This window comes from Loxodonta africana, chromosome 1 (assembly GCF_030014295.1).
Source record: "Loxodonta africana isolate mLoxAfr1 chromosome 1, mLoxAfr1.hap2, whole genome shotgun sequence".
NCBI classification, from domain to species: Eukaryota; Metazoa; Chordata; class Mammalia; order Proboscidea; family Elephantidae; genus Loxodonta; species Loxodonta africana.
This window is the reverse complement of record NC_087342.1, coordinates 216,671,996-216,688,399: the sequence shown is the minus strand read 5'-3', so window position 1 is coordinate 216,688,399 and position 16,404 is coordinate 216,671,996. Positions and strand designations below refer to the sequence as shown.

General features: G+C 45.1%; 1 protein-coding gene across 1 annotated transcript in view; it reads right to left on the bottom strand.

The window, feature by feature from the left end:
- SAMD5 (sterile alpha motif domain containing 5) overlaps window positions 1–9,067 on the bottom strand; it is a 66,193-nt gene extending 57,126 nt beyond the window's left edge. The window contains exon 1 of the mRNA XM_010588272.3: window positions 8,466–9,067. Coding sequence (XP_010586574.1) covers window positions 8,466–8,900 — 435 coding nt within the window. The 5' untranslated portion in view covers window positions 8,901–9,067. The remainder of the gene's footprint in view (window positions 1–8,465) is intronic.
- Between the last annotated feature and the right edge of the window lie 7,337 nt (window positions 9,068–16,404).

Here is a 16,404-nt window from a genome sequence, read left to right as displayed (position 1 = left end):
CAGGCCATTTTAAATTTTTTCTTTGCATACTCCCGTTACTTAAATTTTCTCACATGAATGTGTTTACTTTGCAACCAGAAATTTTATTTTGCTTTAAATTTTATTACAAGCATGATTTATTCACTATCCATAAGAACACCTTACATCTGTAAAGTTCTTTTAGAATTTACAAAACGATTTAACGTGTATTGTGACACTGAATTCTGTGAGGTAGATACTGGCATCATTTTACAGAAGAAAAAACTTCCCTTGAACTAAAATAACCACATTTTACGTTTGCGAAGGTGGAGGGAAGGATTCACCCCAGATGCAAGCAATAAGCGGCTGTTTAAAAACTGCAAAGAATGGACTACAAATCAGTCAACTTTTTATTTTCAACATTCCCTACTGCCAATTCTAAACAATGTCAGTGATAAAAACACACCTCCCTGAAAAAAATCTTTGCGCTGGCCTAAATTCTAATTGCTGCAGTTACGGTTGAGTTTTTATAGTATGTCTATTAGCTTCAAATTAGCATATCTTGTTCCTCTTCCTTTAATAAGCATTGTATTCTACATTGACGTTAATTCAGAAAACTCCCAGTTACACAGTTGGTCCCCATTTGGAAACTTGTTAAGAGTCTGAGGTAGTCGTGTCTCTTTGCGGATCTACATAGGCCAGTGACAAACAGCAGATCTGAGATAAACAGTGAGGATAGCAGGGTGATTTGTAAAAAAGAAGAAATAAAACTGAAGTTACTCCAATTCTTTTATTCTTATGTGACCACCTGAAATTTGTATTTGTGTTGAACATTTAAAACAGTGAAACAGTACAAACTGCAAGGTGTATTATTATAGTTTGATAATAATATGATCATAGATGAAATAATTTTACTGAATATTTTAAAACTGCAATTTAATCTTTATTTTAATTATTACCTGCTTTAGACCTAAAAGAAGAAATCAAGAAAATAATGATTACTGTGGACTATTATGGAAACCCTGGTGGCATAGTGGCTAAATGCTATGGCTGCTAACCAAATAGTGAGCAGTTCAAATCCACCATCTGCTCCCTGAAAACCCTATGGGGCAATTCTACTCTGTCCTATAGGGTCGCTAGGAGTTGGAATCAACTCAGGGTCAACAGGTTTGGTTTTCTGGTCTGGTGTACTATTACACAACTATTGCTTTAAATAATCTTGTCAAATAGAGGTGGGGGTATTAAAAACGGTAACAGGCTGCGTGACAAATACAATAGACAGGTCTCCAGTTTTATAATAAAGTTATAGTATATCTAGAGGAAACATCTTAAAATTCAGAAAATCTGTTCATTAAAATCTGGCAATAGAGAACAGATGCCAGGGATTTTTCTTATTTTTTAGCTGTATTTCAAATGATGTAGGTCTGATTTTGTTCATATTTATAACTTTATGGAAACACAACAGTGAGCATTTTAGAGTGCACCGGACCATTTATTTCAATTAGAAGCTGTAATGAAATCTCTTTAAACTATTAGATGTCACTTAGTCTGTATGTAAGACAGATAGTATGCTTAAGGCCTTCTGGCATGATCCAGTTACTTGTCCTTAATAGTTTTTACATTGACCAAAAAACAAGGATTCCCTTCCTATTCCTCCCAGGCCTCCCCAATTTCCAATCAGTGGTCTATCTAAAACAGAAATTTACTCACAGACCTTAGAAAATAACTGGTAAAAACCTTTCAACTCAAGTAGGAGTAGCAATAACCCTTTGCTGTATCCAAGAACTCAATGCTGTTTCCAGCTGTGAACTTGAGGGTCCTGGTGTGCTTTCCCTCGCCCCAGGCACTGTTCTTCCCAACACCTCAGGCTCTCTTGCTGATTTCAAGGGCCAGCCTTGGTCATTTCCATGTCATCTAACTCATCTTGCTTCAGGAATATTTATTTCCAAACACATTTCTGGTGAATCAGAATCTAAGCGTTTACGTAATCTGAAAAGAACTGCACTTTTATCAAAATACATTTCTATTTTTCGTGGTACACCTTAGACAACCCACCTAGGAGCAGACAAGGTTCATGAGTGGAGCTTAACTCCCTCACGCTGCCCATTCGTCACTCAAAAGAGTAAGGAGGGAGAATGAGTACAACTAATACTCCTTTGAGATGCTGCATGGCAGTGTACAGAAGAGAGCTTTCTAAGAAGAGCAGGGCAAGCCAATGAACAGCCAGCCTTCACACTACACAAATGCAATTAACCCACCTCCTGCAGCGCCATTTACCTAGTATCTGTGTACAGTGTACCTAATGCCGCCCCTGTAGGCACCTTCACGCTAATTACCTCTGGGAAGGTGCACAACTGGCTCCTTGCTCTTTGTACATTGTCCTTAGTGCTGCTGTAACAGAAATAAAGTGAATAGCTTTAACAAAGAGGAATTTATTTCTTCACAGTAAAGTAGCTAAAAGTCCAAATTCAGCTCCAGGGGAAGGCTTTCTCTCTCTGTGGGCCTTCTCATCAATCTTCCTTCAGACTAGGAGCTTCTCCACGCAGGGACCCTGGGTTCAAAGAATGCTCTCTGCTCCGGGCACTGCTTTCTTGGTGGTCTCTGGTTATTTCCCTTTCATCTCTTGTAAGATAAAAGGTGGTACAGGCCACATTCCAGGGAAACTCCCTTTACATAGGATCAGGGATATGACCTTAGTAAGTGTGTTACAATCCCACCCTAATCCTCTTTAACATAAAATTACAATCACAAAATAAAGGACAACAACACAATACTGGGGACCATGGTCCAGCTAAACTGATATACATTTTGGGGGGACATAATTCAATTCATGACATAGATAAACACGGAATTGACTTCTGTGTTTTGGAAAGCCTTTCTGGGTAATTTTCATATTTGCAAACATGGATACACACAAAGAATGTATTTTTAAGGGTTCAAAACTAGGAAATGGATTATATATAACATAAAATACAAAAACCAGTTTACAAACCATACATACCCCCCTTAAAAATTCATCATTCTGTTGTCAGATTCCAGTTTCCATTTCACATTTTACTGAATGTCACTAGTCTTAACTCCATGATTTCATTTCAAATTACTTTAAATGTTTATTTCCAAACCAGATCCACCTTAGAAAAATGAAGGTTTGTCACTACCGGAGATACTCCAAAGAATGTTCTCCACTGGCACCAGAGGAAATTCAGTAAGGGGAGCTTCAGAAATGTGTTGAGTAACATGAGAACTACTGCATGAGTACTGATGGAGTATCACTTCCAAGTGACTGTTTTGAAGACTACAACCTGGTTGTGAATATCTAAATTCTGAAATGTGTATAGTTTTAAAAATCATTTGCATTACTGTATCTTCAGGCACATAGAAATGACAGGGCACCATTCGTACTAAAAGTCTACCACTGATGTATTACCAAACACTGGCAATACATCAGCAATGAGACTGGGCCAGAGGGCTCTTCTGTACACAGCCGACACACAACTACGGAAGCCGAGTGTCCAAGCAAAGCCAGGTATGGGGATAATAGGAGGTGACATAGGTGAGTGCTTACCAGGAGTCAGGCATTAGTCTGATATATTTGTTAACATTTGAAATAAATACAAGTGCAAAATTCTCACACCCCTGGTATTTGTGGAAATGATATTCAACTTTTATATGGCATACCTACTACATGGCTGACACTGGGCTAGACCCTCCACGTACACATTCATTAAATTGTAAACCGGGACCATGTCTATCTAGTTCACTGCCGTAATCCTTGGGCCTACCATATGCACTGCACATGCTTAAAGTTTGTTAAGTGGATGGGAGGATGAATGGATGGAGGGCTGAGCACCCACCTAAGCGGAAACTCCATCAACAACACACTGTAAGGAGTATGAGGAAAACGTCTGCCCCACCTTCAACCAAGCCCTTGTCTCTCCTTCTTTCCACAGTGTTCCAATCCGGGACGAAGACAGAAAGCCTAGAAGGACCTTCGCTTGCCTAGGCTGAGGCTATGTGAGGATACAGGCTTCAGTTTGGGAAAACTGGCCTTCGCCAGCTTTCACTCTGTCTCTGGTAACTTCGTGAAGGCAGGAAGGATTCTCAGAAGGGAGGAATGTTTATTGTCATTTCATCTTCTGCCAAGATCCAAGGCAAAATTCCAAAGGACACAAAGTATATCTTTTCCAAGCTCTCTGTTTCCTTTCTAAATACTTCTTCTACCTCTCCACCCTGGCCCCAGACACACAAGCCTTTTTTGCTTTCTCGCTCTCCAAATTCCTTCATCCTACGCCATCTTTCCAAAATCTCCACAAATAGCCTTATTCCAGGAGAGTCTTGTAACTTAAAATTACATACCAAGGTGTGGGTGAAGTTTAACACTCCCATGGCATTATTAAATAAGGTTATTACTAACTAGAACCATTTTAATTGGTAGGATGTGGCAAGGAGATACTTCTCAGAAGCCTTCACTCTATCTGCTATCTACCCCAGGTCCTACTTTGTGCTTTTCTAAGATGGCTAGAAAATAAAATACCTTTACTTCCCCACACCATTCACACCCACCACGGCCCAAGTCACAGCACTGCCAAACTCCCTGGGACTCCATAAAACATCACGAATACCCTGTAATACTATTACAAATTCAAGAGTGCTGAGGGTGCATTCTATGGCAGTATGGTTAGCCCTGGTGGTGCAGTGGTTAAATGCTCAGCTGCTAACCAAAATGTCAGCAGTTGGAACCTACCAGCCACTCCACGGGAGAAAGATGTGGTTGTCTGTTTCCATAAAAGTTACAGCCCCTTGAAAACCCTTTGGGGAAGTTCTACTCTGTCCTATAGGGTCACTATGAGCCAGAATCACCTCGACCGCAAGAAGTTTTTGTTTTGTTTTTAACGTTTATACTTAGTGATAGCTATAAACGGAGCCCTAGCGGCACAGTGGTTAAGATCTCAGCTGCGAATCAAAAGGTCAGCAGTTCGAATTCACTGCCGCCCCCTGGAAACCCAGTGAGGCAGTTCTACTGGCTCACTATGAGTCGGAATTGATTTGACGACAATGGGTTTGGTTTTTTGGTTTCTAGCTATACACACCATATAATGTCTAACATTCGTATATGAACACAACATTCTCCTAAGCCTCTAATCCTTCTCTCTCTCTCCCTCACTGGTATCAGATGGTCAGACAGAGAAATGAGGGCTATTCAGTGTAACACCCACAAAGTTCCCAATAAAGCCGCTTTAAGGAGAAGAATTCCAAATGGCACCCATGACTACTGCACATTCTGATCATGATAGGGTCAAGGTCTTTGGAGACAGCATAATGTGAATCACATCTTAAAAAGAAAAAACCCTTACGATGTTCACAAAGAAATAAGCTGCATCAGAAAACCAACTCTTAAAAAATTTTAAATCCAAAATTAAGAGACAACTTCCATATAAGCAACAAATTTAGAATGATCAACATGACCAGGCACTAGACACTCTGGTGCTCAATTTCATGTGCATTTATTATATTTTAATTCCTATTTCCAAATGTATTTTTCTTATGACAAGTATATGAACATAGAGTAATATGATTACTCTTTCTTATAATAAAGTTTGTGAGCTCCAATTTTCTAGTCCCCAGTTGGAGAATTAATGAAGGAGGTAATGAGAAGGCTTCCATCCCCATTTAAACCATTCATTTAGTCGGAGAGGTCGAATTAGATATGTAGAAAAACTGAATGAGATCTATCCTCATTAGCAAACATTCTTGTTACAGGGTTTATACAGAAAAAAAGTTGGCTTAAATAATACTTTACATGAAAAAAAAAAAACTAAACCCGTTGCCACCGAGTCAATTTTGACTCATAGTGACCCTACAAAAAACAAAACCCTATAGGACAGAGTAAAACTGCCCCATACGGTTTCCAAGGAGCAGATGGTGGATTCGAACTACTGACCTTTTGGTTAGCAGCCACAGCTGGCCATAGCTCTTAACCACTGTGCTGCCAAAGCTCCCTACATGGAAAGGAAATGGTACGACAAGGCAAGTTAAAATTTTCTTATATAAACTGTACTCCATGTGCACTCCAGTATCGCTCACTGCCGTGCTCAGACATCCCACGTCCTTAAAATCTGCTTCCAGGCCTGGTCCATAGGCCTGTGTTTCTTTTTTAAGAATCAGAACCCAAGTTTGTTACTTCAGGCACACCACTCTCACCTCTAGTCCACACCCTCCTCTGCCCTCTCAGCCCAGCCATACGGCACCTTTCCTGAAGAATGAACCTAGTGACACACCTTGCTCTTGGCCTGTCCTTCTGTACTCCCGTTCTTTCAGTCCTAAGCCCCTTGCTGGGATGCTAACAGCAAATGTCAAACTGGCCTCCAGCTCCTTTGAACTGTTGACTCCAGGAACTAACCTTTATAGTGACTATAGGAGTCCCTCTGTCCAAATTAGGCGTCTCCTGCCTCTACCTGCAAAGATTACTACATTCTCTCTGTTTTCCTGCTTTGGCCAAAAGTCAGTAGTAACACGGTCAGAGTGGGCAACATGAGTTTCACTTGGGGCAAGCAGCCCTCCTAACCTGCCCTCTTTACAGTCTTCATAAACCAATTTATAAGTTCAAGCAAGTTATCTGAATCACCTTTCCTATCTGCAAGAGAAGAGGTGGCTAACAAACACTTAAGCTCCTCATGCCCTCCTCCACTCGTACTGTTAGCTAGTTTTTACAAAGCTTCCCCTTGAAATTCCGTAGATTCAGGCACTGTTACCTTTACTAGGAAGCCAGTGAGCGCCCCACGATGACCACACAACACTTAGCCTGTCTCCATTTCCCTTTTGGAGCACTGTGTTTACTTTCCCTGACAGCTGCACCCAGTATCTTTGCCATCGTTTCCTCCTTATGTCACAATTTTCACGCTGAGGCTCTCGTGTTCCAGTGTAACTGCCAGGCAGGCTTGGGGGGTTACCTATGCTGTCTGCTCTCTTTAAAGTCAGGACCCTCTACCTGAAGGGCTGCAGAAACCCAACTGAACAGACTGAGCTGGAGACAGACCTCTTGTCTGAAATCGGATTTTCTGTTACTTAATTACTGTATTCAGTACCCAAGTCCACATTTCAGCCTTCCGCACAGAGCAGCCGTGATAACTTCCAGTCCCTTCCCTGAGGCTATCCTGGAGGAGAAAATCACATTTCCTTATGCTCTGTCCTCTCCTCCCAAATATGGGTCCACTAGGCCCTTCCAGAAGCCACCAAAACCAAAACCAAACCCACTGCCCTTGACTGGATTCTGATTCATAGCGAGCGACCCTATAGAAAAGAGTAGAACTACCCCATAGGGTTTCCAGGGCTGTAAATCTTTATGAAAGCTGACTGCTACAGACTGCTACATCTTTCTCCAGCAGAGCGGCTGGTTCCAAACAGGGGTGGAGTATCCAATAAGCAAGGTAAACACCGGCTTATTTGTGCTTACTTCCTAATTTGTAGTGAACAATCTCACATGTTTTTCACCACATTAGCACAAGTAAGACTGTGCTTACCTTGTTGCTGGGTAATCCATCCCTGTCAGGGACTGTAAATTTGAAAAGAGGCTTTGATTCTGCAGGAAGAGAGATAGATGCCACTCTTACCTAGAAGCAGAATCTTTGATGTGGTGAAAAAAAGTGAAATTGTGTGACTGGTAAGCAAGGTCAATACTGTGCTTACCTTGCCTATTGGATAATCCTCCCTGGTTGGAACCGCTGACCACCTGGTTAGAAGTGGAGCACTTTAACCACTGCACCACCAGGGCTCCCTCTAGAAGCCACAGCTGTACCTGCTTTAAGTCATCCTGGACTAATAATAAACCAGACCCCTGACCCAGCACAGACCTCTGAAATACTCCATGAGTGGCCCTATTGTCCTTGGCACTTCATTACATCCTTGTATACTCAAGTGTAAGGAAGCTTTTTCAAGTGGGCTAACTAGCATGTGTTTCCTTAACTCTCCTCTCCCCGAATGTTCATGTTAATGGTACACTTTCCAAAGTTGCAGCAAAGCTGAGAACTGACTTTATAGAACAGAGAGCAACAGGGCCTGTTTCCTCACTCTTAAAAGCGGCTTCACTTGCTTCCCCTGGGAGTTTCTCAAACAGGGAAAAGAAAGAGAAAAGGAGAGTTGAAACTCACGTGGGTATTAACCCTTCTTCTCCAAACCCTTCAGACCAAAACAGTGCTACAGAAATCATTGGGAATCCCCCTTTGCTGCCAGGAGCACTGAGAGGCCAATTCCCGACAGGTGAGCACCGGAGGCGATGCCGAGACTTGACCTAGAGTTATGACCTGGATTTGGGATCTTGTCCCTCCAACAGCTGGAGACACCGGGAAGGAAGGAATACAGCGCTAGAAAGAAAATAGAAAAGAAACCCGAACACCCAAAGCATCCTTGCCTCTCAGTCGTCACCTGTACCGGGCCGCCGAGCCTCAGTTAAAGGGGCAGCGCCGCGTCCCCTCCCGCCGCGTGCCCCCGCCGCCCAGGCACCCCCTTACCTTGCGGGAGTACGGGGGCTTGCTCAGGTGGATGCCGTCGCGGACAAGCTTATCCCTGATCATGATCTTCAGCTTCAGCTTGGGGTAGCTCACCAGCTCCCTGCTGCGGGGATCCCCGCGGGGTCCCTGGGTGCGGCCGGCCGCGCCGCCGAACGGCTCCCCCCGGCGGCCAGTGGGGACCGCGTCGGCGGGCGACGGCTGCGGCTCGAGTGTGAAGTAAAGGCCGGCGGCGGCGGCGTCCTGCTCCCGCAGCCGGCTCACGGCCTCCAGGATGCGGCGGCGGTGCGCGGGCGCCAGCACCCCGATGGCGTCCAGGTCCGGGTCCCCGATCTGCTTGCATACCTCCAGGTCATCGTAGCCGTTATCCACGAAGGACTCGGCGTACTGCGGGAGCTGCAGCGCCTTCAGCCACTCGTAAACTATGTTGGTGCACATGGTGGGACTGGAGCCCCGCCGACACGGCGGCACCAGTTCCTGGAACTTTTAGTCCTTTCCTTGAAGGAGGAAAATAGGAGCAAAGTTTTCCTATTAAAGCACAGTAGAGGGTCAGAGTCCGCAAACCATCAGAAGACGCGTGGAAGCGAGCCTGTACCGGAGGCAAAGTGAATGCCCACGCCGCCGGGAGCTCGCAGCACTGGCGCTGGGCGAGCCGCTCCCCGCGCCCTGGATGCGCCGCCGCCGCCGCGGGGAGGGGCGCAGAGGAGGGCGGAGGCGGGCGGGGCACCGCACCCCTCGGACCCGCGCCGGTCAGCGCCGCGCCGTGCCGCCCGGGAGTGTCCCCGAACAGGGCCAGCCGGAGGCCGCGCGGTGCATCGCGACTCCTGGCTCTGCTGTCTGCGACGGAACGCGCGCCCCACGCCGGGGAGGTGGCTCTTCCGCGGGCGCCCAGGAGCGCCTCGTCTTCGCGAACGCGAGTCCCTGTCGTCCTCTCACTGGGGAGGGTGGCCTCTAAGCTGCGGGCATCCACGGCTGCCTTTTATTGCTTTTTGCCGTCCTTTTGGAGCCGACTTCCCCAGCCCGTGGAATGCGCTGCGCTCACTTCTGCCGTGAGGCTCCCGGACTCCCGCGTGCGCGCCCGCGGGCCGCTCAAGGGCACGTCCGCGCCGCCGGCGGGGGTGGGCAAGGCAAGGCGGTCAAGTTTTCCTTCTCCCTTCCCATCCGCTTGGCATCCCCGGTCCTCAAGCCCCGCGCTTCGGCCTCTTCCGGGGACGCCCGCGCAGTGCCCGGAGCGGCGGCGCCTCGGCCGGGCGGTGAGACCAAGGCGGGGGCGGCTGGGCGCTGCGCGCGGCCCTCCTCGCGGTGTCTGCTCGGCGTGGCTCCCCTTTTCCCAGGCCCCCGGGTCTGTGAAAGTTTGCGATGGGTTGTACTATCTGCTCGGCCGACGCGTTCCGCCCGGTCGCCTCACCCTCGTCCCCACTGTCTTCTCTCCCCGGTCCCCCCCCCCCCTCCTTCTGCCCGGGCGCCCTGGGGGACTTTGGCTGTGCCCTCAGGGATAGTACGAGGCGTTCAGTCCTGGAGTCCGGGGAGCCAGCACCGACTTTCTCTCCTCCGGCTCCGCGACCCAGCTGGGTTAAAGGGGTCGCTTGGCCATCTCCGCCTAGGGCACTTTTTAAAGAATGACAAAATCACCCGAGCTTCCCCATCGTGCCCAAAGCCTGAGCCGCCACCTGCGGGTTGGGCCCCGAGCGGCAGGTGGAACAGACCGAGCTACTGGACCACATTTCCCCCAGTGTCTGACCCCCTCTTCAGGCCAAGTGAAGTTGTCTTCTCTGAGAAGGGAGACTCGGCCTTGCAGCTGATCTGGACACCCTTTTCCTGAAGGGGCCCGCGTGGGGCGTCCACACTCTGGCCCCGGTCTTAGGAGGTGGACAAAGGGTGATTTCAGAGTCGTTTCACCAACTGCTGCGTGTTTGGTGTTTTCAGGGGTCCCTCTTTCCCTAAATCAAAGTATTTAACCCTTTGGGTCACGTTCCCCTTAAAAAATCAGATGACAGCTTTGGGGGACTTTTGCAAAAAAAAAACTGCCCATTGTAGGTGCACCCCAAAATGTTCTCTATCGTTACCGGGGCTTCTGGGTTCCCAAAGCCCCGGGACCACGGGTCCCAAGTTAAGAATACCTGCCAGGAAGGGCGGTAGATTTGGGATTGAAGGGAGACGAGTGCACAGAGCTGAGGGGGCTCCATGAGGCCCAAGTCCTGGGTCACCCGGGAGCCCCTTCCTGAGCCCGAGTTAGAGATGTGGACCCCTACTAGGTTCAGATGCGCCAGGCGCTGGCATGCCGGACGCGCCCCGCCCTCCCCGCCCGGCGCTACTCCACGCCTCTCCTCGCCAAAGCAGGCTCACAGTGCCCCCTTGTGGCTATGTGGGCGAATTTCATGAAGTTGTCAAAAAAAATACCGAGGAGTCTCTTCCCACTCAGAGCGACTTTACAGGAAAGAGAACTGCTCCACAGGGTTTCCTGGGTTGTCGCTATAAGTTGCAGTCGACCCGATGGCAGTGACCTTTTTTTTTTTTTTTTTTTACACCTCACCCACAGAGCAGCAGCCCACTGACCTTTCGGTTAGCAGTGAAGCGCTTTAACCACTGTGCCACGAGGACTCAAGTCCTCCCGAACCCATTTTATTCAGCCGAAGGGATTAAGTGAATTCATGCCTTTATACTAGATCCTTGCTGCAGTTTTGAAATACAAGTATTTACATCACGTTTACCTTTGTATCACCACACCATGTCACAAGGACCTTTGATTTTTAGGAGGAAAATTTTCCAACAGTTTGAATTGTGCCACTGAAACCCAAAGCTTATCAGCAAATATTTACGGGGAGCTTAACATATGTGGTGCAAAGGGTTAATGAGCTAGGCTGCTAACTGAAAAGTTGGCTTGAAGTCCACCCAGAGGGACCTCGGAAGAAAGGCCTGCCAATCTACTTTCAAAAAATCAGCCATTAAAAACTCTATGGAGCACAGTTCTACTGACACAGATGGGATCACCTTGAGTTGGGGTCTCCATGGCAACTGGTTGTTTGGTTACTATATAACAGATATGTATCCATATATCTGTACATATAAAGTAGTATTACCCAGTATCTTAAAGAAGAAGAAATTGAGGCACCAAAACACTAATTTGCCCGAGACGTCACTGTTCAAGGTGGAGTGGGAATTAACACTCTGGGGGATTAGGTCCAGAACCTGCCTTCCAGCCACTAACCTTCAACTTTTTCCAGCAAGTGCTAAGTAACTCACAGGAAAAATTGAGCTGTCGTAAGCGGTAAATCCTTTCTCTTTAAACTGAGAAACTTAAACCTAAGGAGTTGTGTTATCATGTTTTTTGTTTCTTTTTCTTTCCAAAGTAGTGTGAAAAGCCCAATGGTACAACTTAGTAGTTCTTTGCTTTCTTATATAGAGCCTTTTCCCCTCTGGGAGTTTAAAGACATTCTCTTTGTCTCGTTAATCCTCATGGAGACAGCAAGTATTTTTATTTCCATTTTATAATTAGGGAAACTGGTTTTGGAGAAGATGAATGACTTGCCCAGGGCAGAGAGGAGAACCCAGCTGCCATGTCCGAGTGTCTCCCCAGCAGGCAGCCGTGGTTCTCCTTTATTTACGTGCAAAGTCACTATCCAATTAGGAAATAAAGTATCCTGGCTCTTTCTCTTAGGAAGGGAAACCTTTTATAAATTAATCATTTCTTCATCAGCCATAAATAACACCTACTCACTGTGACCTCTAGTGGGAACCTGCTATCTGGAGACTGCCCCAGTCTGCGCTATGGCCACACTTTCTCCAGATCCCACCTCTGGCTCTCTTGTCTCCCATGACTGCTTGGGTCTTTTATGTGTGGGCCTCCAAGGCTGCTATCTTTCCACTGCTTGCCTCAGCATATTGAACCTCTTAATAGACTCAGATCTTGAGGCCAATATGTATATCTCAAATGGAGAAGTTTTACAGCCTTAAAGGGCTGTAGAGACACATGCTAAAGTCTAAAGTAAAACTGCCAGGACAAATGATTGGCTAATTTTAAGATTTGGAGCTGTGGCATTTTAGGGTTATGAAGGCCATTAGAGATCATCTCCAGCATCCTTAAATGACATGGAAAAGAAATCGAAGCCCAGAGAGGTCAAGCTGCCTGCCTGAGGTCACACAGCCAGTTCATGACAGAACTGGGATAAGAGCCCAGATCTGCAATGCCTTCCATTGCCTCATTTTTGCTGTTAGTGACTGGCTCCTGTCAAAATTATTCATTCACTCTTCAAGTGTTTATCAAGCAGACACTTCAGCGCTGGGCACTGAAGCAAAAAGGAAAAGTTTTTTCTTCACTAATTGGAACTGGAGAGATTTTGACATTTTAAATATGTGGAGAATAAAGCCTTTTGTGTTATTTAATGAATTATGGAGATTACAGAGGTGGCATTTTCTTTTATCTTTAAGATTAGCCAAGTTCTGTAAAATTAGCCAAAATTTGAAATTAAACTCTGCATTATATCTTGACAGAAATGTACTTTAAAAACACAAGGAGAGCATAGCTCTTACATTCTGCTAGGCACAGCCCTGGAACGCCAAATTCATTTACTCAACATATACGGTTGAACCCAGTGCCGTCGAGACGGTTGAGTACCTATAATTTTATAAGTTATTTTGAGCAGTATTGCTTTATTAGAGTTGTTCTCTGTATATAAAAATTTTCAGAACATATATCTTCCTGATTATTTAATACGTTAGGGGGTCACTTCGCCTAATGAAAATCAATAGGGAAATAGGTTGTGGAGAAAGTTCCTTTTTAGGCACTGTTGTAGAACTACTTTGCAGTGGTAATAACTATGACAGAATACCTATTGATACCCTCAGTGTAATTAATTAACGATCATTACATTCAGGTTTTAAATGTTAAATATCAAAAAACAGCTTTCCTGCTTTGCTCAGAATCTGTAATTGATTTAGGGATATAGAATGAAAAATAATTTGTTTAGAAATTTCCTTAGCGCTACGTAAGATTTCGGACTATTTTATTTACAAGATAATTGTTCACGCGTAGGGTGTATAAAAATTAAATTCCATTAACGTCTATTTAACATCAGTCCCCAGGGTTTCTAGCCTTGTAAAAGTCAAGGACATATAGTATTAATCTTAAAATGCAAAATATGTCTTGCCTCTAGAGCTAAAAAGCATCTAGAAGGAACTCATGCCATAGGGAGAGTTGAGAATAATGGGCTTGAGTGATGTAACAGGCAATCTGTTCTCCAGCGGCTGGGAGTGGGGTGTTGGGTTGGCAACTTAATTGGGGCAGGGTGGGTGGGGGTGCCTGTTAATATGTCTGCGCTGTATCCATACTTGGTTGTGACAACATGTATATGAAAGAAGGAAAGACAAGGAGCAGTAGGGAGTACCAGTAGGATGCCATTAGATAATGTACTGCGATTAAAACAGGCCTTTCTTTCTTGAAAGAAGGAAGAAAGGGTGAGGGGTGGGGGGAATAATAAAAAAAAGGGGCACGTTCAAGAAGTCAGAAACCTAAAGGTCACTAACAGGAAAAAGAACTAAGCAAGAGCCTCTATTACTGATGGATACTAAAATGTGAGCTGTTAAAAGAACTCTTATCTTCTCAGGTCTGGTAATCCCCAAAAGTTTCTATAGCTAAAAAATGCACTGAAGAGGAAGAAAGGATTAATCCTGTTTTCCTAAGATAAAAATAGTAAGTGCAGTATTTTGTTAGATGAAGACAAACCCATTGCCATCAAGTCAAGTCCTACTTACAGAGACCCTACAGGACACAGTAAAGCGGCTGCATAGGGTTTCCAAGGAGCGGCTGTTGGATTTGAACTGCTGACCTTTTGGTTAACAGACAAACCCTTAACCACTGCATCACCAGGGCTCCATTAAATAACAATAGGCAGCTTTTAGGAATATCTTTTTGTTGTTGTTGTTCTTTTTTTAAATCTAAGTCAGCAAAGTTAACTTAGCATCAAGCTAGGTCAAAAGCTGTAGCCTCAAGGAGATGACACAGTAGCCTCAACACTGGACTGAAACATACCAATGATCTGACGGTAGCACAGGACGGGCAACTTTTTGTTCTTTTGTAACTGATGTGGATGTGAGTACAGCCGACTCTACAGCAGCTAACAAGAACTACCTAGTCTCATACAAGTGAAATGATATTGATAAATCTATTTCAGACAAGAGAAAGTTATTTTCATAATCACGAAAGGAAATCACTCAATTTACAACCAGTTGTCCAAATGGAATAAGTAGTTGTTCCCATCGAACCGTTTGTTTCCAATCAGCAGGAAGGACAAAGGGTTTGATGGGGTCTACTTCCTGAGTATTTCCTTGGCCCCCGATGATGGAGAGGTTGTAGTGTGTCTCTTTTGAAGCATTCTGGGTCAAAGTAATTTTACGTGTTTGTTTTAAAATTGTGCATACCTTTGTTCCTTCTTATTTGGTTTAAATTTGTTCTTGGAATGTATGCTCTATAACTCTGGAAGCCTTAACTTACAAGAAAAACAAAACAGGATGTCCTCAAGTCAATTCCGATCATGGTGACCCCACGTGTTGCAGAGTAGAACTGCCCCTCAGGGTTCTCAAGGTTGTGACCTTTTGGAAGCATATTTTCAGGCCTTTCTTTTGAGTTGCCTCTGGTGGTTTTGAAAACCCAAACTTCTAGTTACAATAGTTAAGCACTTAACTATTTGCGCCACGTAATTACATGCCACATAATTACATATCTCATGGAAGCCGAAGGTCTCGTCCCTTTTCCAGCTTAGGAGAGAGGCAGAGGAGGAGGTAGGTGGAGTGCATTGCAATTTTTAAAGCATTTCAGATTTTGAGGTCACGATCTGGTGGCGCAGTGGTTAAGTGCTATGGCTGCTAACCAAGAGGTCAGCAGTTCGAATCCACCAGGTGCTCCTCAGAAACTCTATAAGGCAGTTCTACTCTGTCCTGTAGGGTCGCTATGAGTCGGAATCAACTCCACAGCAACAGGTTTGTTTCTTTTTAATCTGTATACGTGGAGCCCTGGTGGCCCAGTAGTTAAGCATTCAGCTGCTGACCAAAAAAGCAGCAGTTCAAATCCACCAGCCACTCCTTAGAAACCCTACGGGACAGTTCTACTTGGCCTATGTGAATCAGAATTAGCTCCACAGCAATGTTTTTCTTTTTTGGTTTTATCTATATTCGTATGAAATCTTGGCTTCTATTTATGTATGCAGAAACCCTAGTGGCCTAGTGGTTAAGAGCTATGGCTGCTAACCAAAAGCTCCGCAGTTCAAATCCACCAGGCGCTCCTTGGAAACCCTGTGGGGCAGTTCTACTCGGTGCTATATGGTCGCTATGAGTCCGAATCAGCTCAACGGTGACGGGTTTGTTTATTTGGTTATTTATGCATGCATCAACACGACCTGAGTGGAGCACTGGGTTATTAGATCAGCAATGCCTAGTTCCTGGAAGTGAGTTTGACCAAACCCAAAAACAGTAGATGCTTTGAATACATCTTAATAATCTTTCAGCTTATCATTTGCACCGAAGCCCATTTTCAGTCTCTTGGTATAATTTAGCTGTCTCAGTGAGCCCAGGTCTTACAGCTAGGACCCAGGGTGGCGGTCTTGGAGGTCTGCTTTCAACCAGGAGGCTATGACCTCAGAGGACTCTCTGGTGTCATCGCCTTGGCAGTATCAGGGACCTGCCCAGAAAAGAGGTCAATGGTGCTTTCTATAGGTTGTGCACCAGGGTAAATTCCAAATAGGTCAGAGAGTTAAAGAAAAATAGTATACTTATTAAAAGAAAGCATGGGTATACTCCTTTATAGTCTGGAAGTGGGAAACATTTTCCTAATTATTATTTAAATTTCTGTAGCTCTGGAGGCGAGGGGGAAGACTGATACTTTTGATCACAAAAATAAAAACTTTTGTAAAGCAAAAAAAAAAAAAAAAGCCCTATTAGCGAAGTAAAA